At 46.9% G+C, this 4,001-nt stretch overlaps 1 protein-coding gene across 2 annotated transcripts in view; it reads right to left on the bottom strand.

The window, feature by feature from the left end:
• Positions 1 to 2,742: 2,742 nt before the first annotated feature.
• Positions 2,743 to 4,001, bottom strand: part of CEP192 (centrosomal protein 192) — a 184,635-nt gene continuing 183,376 nt past the window's right edge. For both annotated transcript variants that reach the window (XM_040432242.1, XM_040432243.1), the window contains one exon: positions 2,743 to 3,563. In XM_040432242.1, the coding sequence (XP_040288176.1) occupies positions 3,431 to 3,563 (133 nt within the window). In that variant the 3' untranslated portion in view covers positions 2,743 to 3,430. The remainder of the gene's footprint in view (positions 3,564 to 4,001) is intronic.

Below are 4,001 nucleotides of genomic sequence, written 5' to 3'. Positions count from 1 at the left end.
GCGGTTCTTTATCAACCAAACGACCCCGGAGGGAGATTGCGAAGTCTGGAGATCCAACATTGAGGTGCGCAGGCAGTGCTTATCAACCAAACGACCCCAGAGAGTGATTGAGAAGGTCCAAAGGTCCATCAGTGGATTTCGCAGATAGTGATTTATCAACCAAATTACCCCGGAGGGTGATTGGGAAGGTCCAGACGTCCACCAGTGGATTGCGCAGGTAGTGCCATATCACCCAACGACCTCGGAGGGTGATTGGGAAGGTCCGGAGGTCCATTGGATTGCGCATGTGGTGCCTGTCAACCAAGCGACCCAGGAGGGTTATTGGGAAGGTCCGGAGGTCCACCACTGGATTACGCAGGTGGAGAGTACCAATCAAGCGACCCTGGAGGGTGGACTGGGAACTGAGAGGTCCTCTGTCCGTGCTAGGACACGGGCCCAGTCTGACACAGACAGAGCGGTCCTGCGGCGATGAGGCCTGATGGTGCGGGACCCGAATATTTTATGGACTTTATTTGATTTTTAAATAAAACTGGGATGCCCAGCCTCAGGTGACAAGAGGCAGGAAGGGGTTAAATCAGCGGCATTAAACCCATTGCCCTGCAGATAGGCATAATCCTGCGCCAGCCTCAAGAGATGGCCAGGAAGGGTTAACTGCCTTGAAAAAAACTGGGGCGGGAGAATTCGCGCCAGACCGAAGCCGGGGCCTAAGTTATGGACACGGCCGACCGGAATGCACCTCCTCTGTACTGTCAGGGCGGCCGGGGCACAGAATGGGAAGTGCGCCGCCCGGAATGTATGTGACATTTGAATGCGCCCTCCGGTTGTGGACAACGCCGCGCGGGCAGGAGGAAGGGGTAGGCCCAAAATGAAGCTGGGGCCTAAATTTAATGCCACTCCGAGACAGTGATAGCGGTTCTCTCCTGGAGCAGCACGCTTAGCGCCCGCTCCCTGGAAGGGCGGATTATGGCGCTGGGAGCGGGAACCTCCTCCGCTCCCCTCCTGTAGACAGGTAAAAAATAATTCAGAGCAAAGCGGTGCGCTCTGCCGCCCACTGTGCCTGCAGGAGAAGGGGCCATCAACCCCCTATGTGCCCGTGTCAGTAACATCCACATAGTAAGCGGAGACGTCAGTGCCGCTGCTCTGCCAGCGATGCTGGGCACTTACTGTGTCGGCAGAGAGGGGAGGGAATCCACCAAAGGCCCAGGGCTAGGATAAATGAAACCCGGTGTCTGGCCTGGGGAGGGAGGGGGAAGCAGAGAGCCAGATGCTTGCCAAATAGGGAGGGAAGGAGAGGGTTAACATACTCACCTAGTCCCGTGTACTCACCTCATGTTCCTCCTCTTCACCCTCCCCTAAGTGGGCCCATAAGGTCACCTCCTCAGCAGCTTGCACCGGAGTGGCAGGAGTCTGGTATGGCGGGAGGGTCTTCTCTTTAGCGGACCTAGGTGACCCCTTGGCTGGCGGGATACAGGGGAGCGGGGCTGCCCTGGTCCACCTGGGGGAGGCAGCAGTGCAGGTGACCGGCACTGGCGCAACTCGACCCAGGGAAAACAGGGAGGCAAGGCGACCACTGTTTTCCCATCTGAAAAAGAAGGGGAAAAAAAACTAATATAAAAAATCTTCAGGAGCTTCCCTGCAGAGCAGGGAGGTCTTGCCTCCTGATGACACTAGAAAAAAAACTGAAGCTCTCTCTCTCCAGGCTGGGGTATAGCTGCCAGGGGAGGAGCTAACAGCTTTTACTAGTGTCAACGCCTCCTAGGAGGACATAGCTATACCCAAGGTCTGTGTGTCCCCCAATGAATATGAGCGAGAAAACTGAATTCCTTTCCCAAATGATCAGTCCTAGATTAGAACTGCTATGCAGGGCTCACATGGTGTACAGGTGTGTTTACCATGGTTTTTAACAGATATGCTCATGTAGTTGCTTACCTCGTGTACATCTTCCTCATGCATTTTTTTTCAATTTGGACTCTTATGACTCAATTTCACCATGTAAAATGATCACTCTGGTTTGTTTCCATCCTGTATGTAGCACTTCCTGTTGTTGTGTCCAACCAAACCCATGATGCACTTCTTTCTCTGCCATAGCTTCAGCACCACCCAGTTCGTTTTTAGCGCCTCCCACCCATCTTTTTACATAACCACTCCCCTATCACTGCTTTGACACGCCCATGGACATACCATCACAGGAAATAAGAAAGCTGCATGAACATGGTCATGTGACCACAGTCCAGAACGGAAGATGGGATCAATAAAAAGAAAAAGAAATACATTACAAAACTACAGCTACCGTCATAAATGATTAAAGGAAAACTGCTAAAGTTATAACCAGGACTAGATAAAAATATACAGGTCTATGAGTGGGCAGCACAGTGGCTCAGTGGTTAGTACTGGCGAATTGCAGCGCTGGCGTCCTAGGTTTGTCTAAGGGCAACATCTGCATGGAGTTTGTATGTTCTCCCCGTGTTTGCGCAGGTTTCCTTCCCCACTCCAAAGACATGATAATGTCTTAAAGCGCTGTGGTATATGTCAGCACAATAAAATAAATACATTTGGTGCAGGAAATACCTGTTGAAACTTTAGGACAAGACTTCCAAAATCGCCTTCTTTCTATGTTACCCGTGTCATATTTCACAATACAAGTCTGATTTATTGACCTGTACCTCTTGAAATATTACTTTTATTTCCTGCAGTAGCTAGAAAAATTTACCGTAAATAAGAATGGTAGACAGTGAAGACGCAAATCAGTTTATTTCATGAAAATAAATAGACACAGAAATACACCTACTTCAAAACGAAAAAAAAATTCACACTTTTCTGTTTTACAAGCAATATAAAAATACAGACGGATTTACAGTTCTTAAAAATTGCTATTCCCACACCCCTTTGAAAAAGAGTAAAGCAAAAGGCACAATGAAATAGATCTTTGGACTAAAATCTTTCACATAGATATTAAAGTACTCACACGTTGGAGTTATTAACACCAGTTCAAGAAAGATTTTTCTCCTTCAATAGGAGATTCATACAATTCAAGGTGCAAATTCAGCCTGGGTTTAGAGAACTCTAAGCAAAGAGATAACTGCACATTACAGCAGGTAAAGATGATTTAGTGCGACATCCAGGGACGCATCGGCAACAACGCTGTTTATGCATCGTATTGGCGATTTGCAAATAGCAATGCTAGAATATTTCTGATGTTGAACGGTATCATAAAAGGGATGCAAATTTACTCTCAATGTTATTCACGACTCCCCAGTGTCTCCTAAAAATCCTGTATCCTAATCATAGAGGGGTTGGGAGTAGCCATTCACCAAACAGCTTTAGTAAAAAGCACGCGCATCAATACTGAACATGTACAGTTAGTGTGCAGCACTTGGACATTATGAACGTTACATAGCAGCATATTCGCGTTACACGCCATTTCCACATTTCACTTCATCAGTGCTTCACCAACAAGTGGAATAGAGATATCGCCGGCGTCCGACTGGACAACAAGGTGGCCTTCGAATCTGCCTGCAGACGTGGGTTTGAATTTCACTGGCAGGTTGATATAATGGTGGGCTCTATAAAAATGAATGAATAATGTTAGATGCAACATACATATAATGTAATGCAGAAGTAAAGTAACCCCTGCTGATATACAAACAGTAATAAAATGTTAATGCTGTCAACTAAAAATATATCTCACTTGAACACACTCTCGAAGGAGATTTTTTGCATCATTTGGCTACATAACATAAAAGCTATCTAGCTGCATATAAAATGAAATAAAACAAATAGTTCAGCATAATCTGGGGACTGGTCCACATTATAACGGTACTATATTATTGGGACAGGTCCACTGTACTACTAGCCAATATGGGACATATTAGGATTGTGCCATTTGGATAATAGAACGCAGCAGATTAATAGTTATGAGCCTGTTGTATCCATGAGGGGAGCACTCCTCCAGCTATATACTGTTCCCTAGGGGCCAGACTGTACATAGACCCTACTAGGGT

Source organism: Bufo bufo, chromosome 5 (genome assembly GCF_905171765.1).
Source record: "Bufo bufo chromosome 5, aBufBuf1.1, whole genome shotgun sequence".
Lineage (NCBI taxonomy): Eukaryota > Metazoa > Chordata > Amphibia > Anura > Bufonidae > Bufo > Bufo bufo.
The sequence above is the reverse complement of the archived record's forward strand: the minus strand, read 5'-3'. Positions and strand labels throughout refer to the sequence as shown.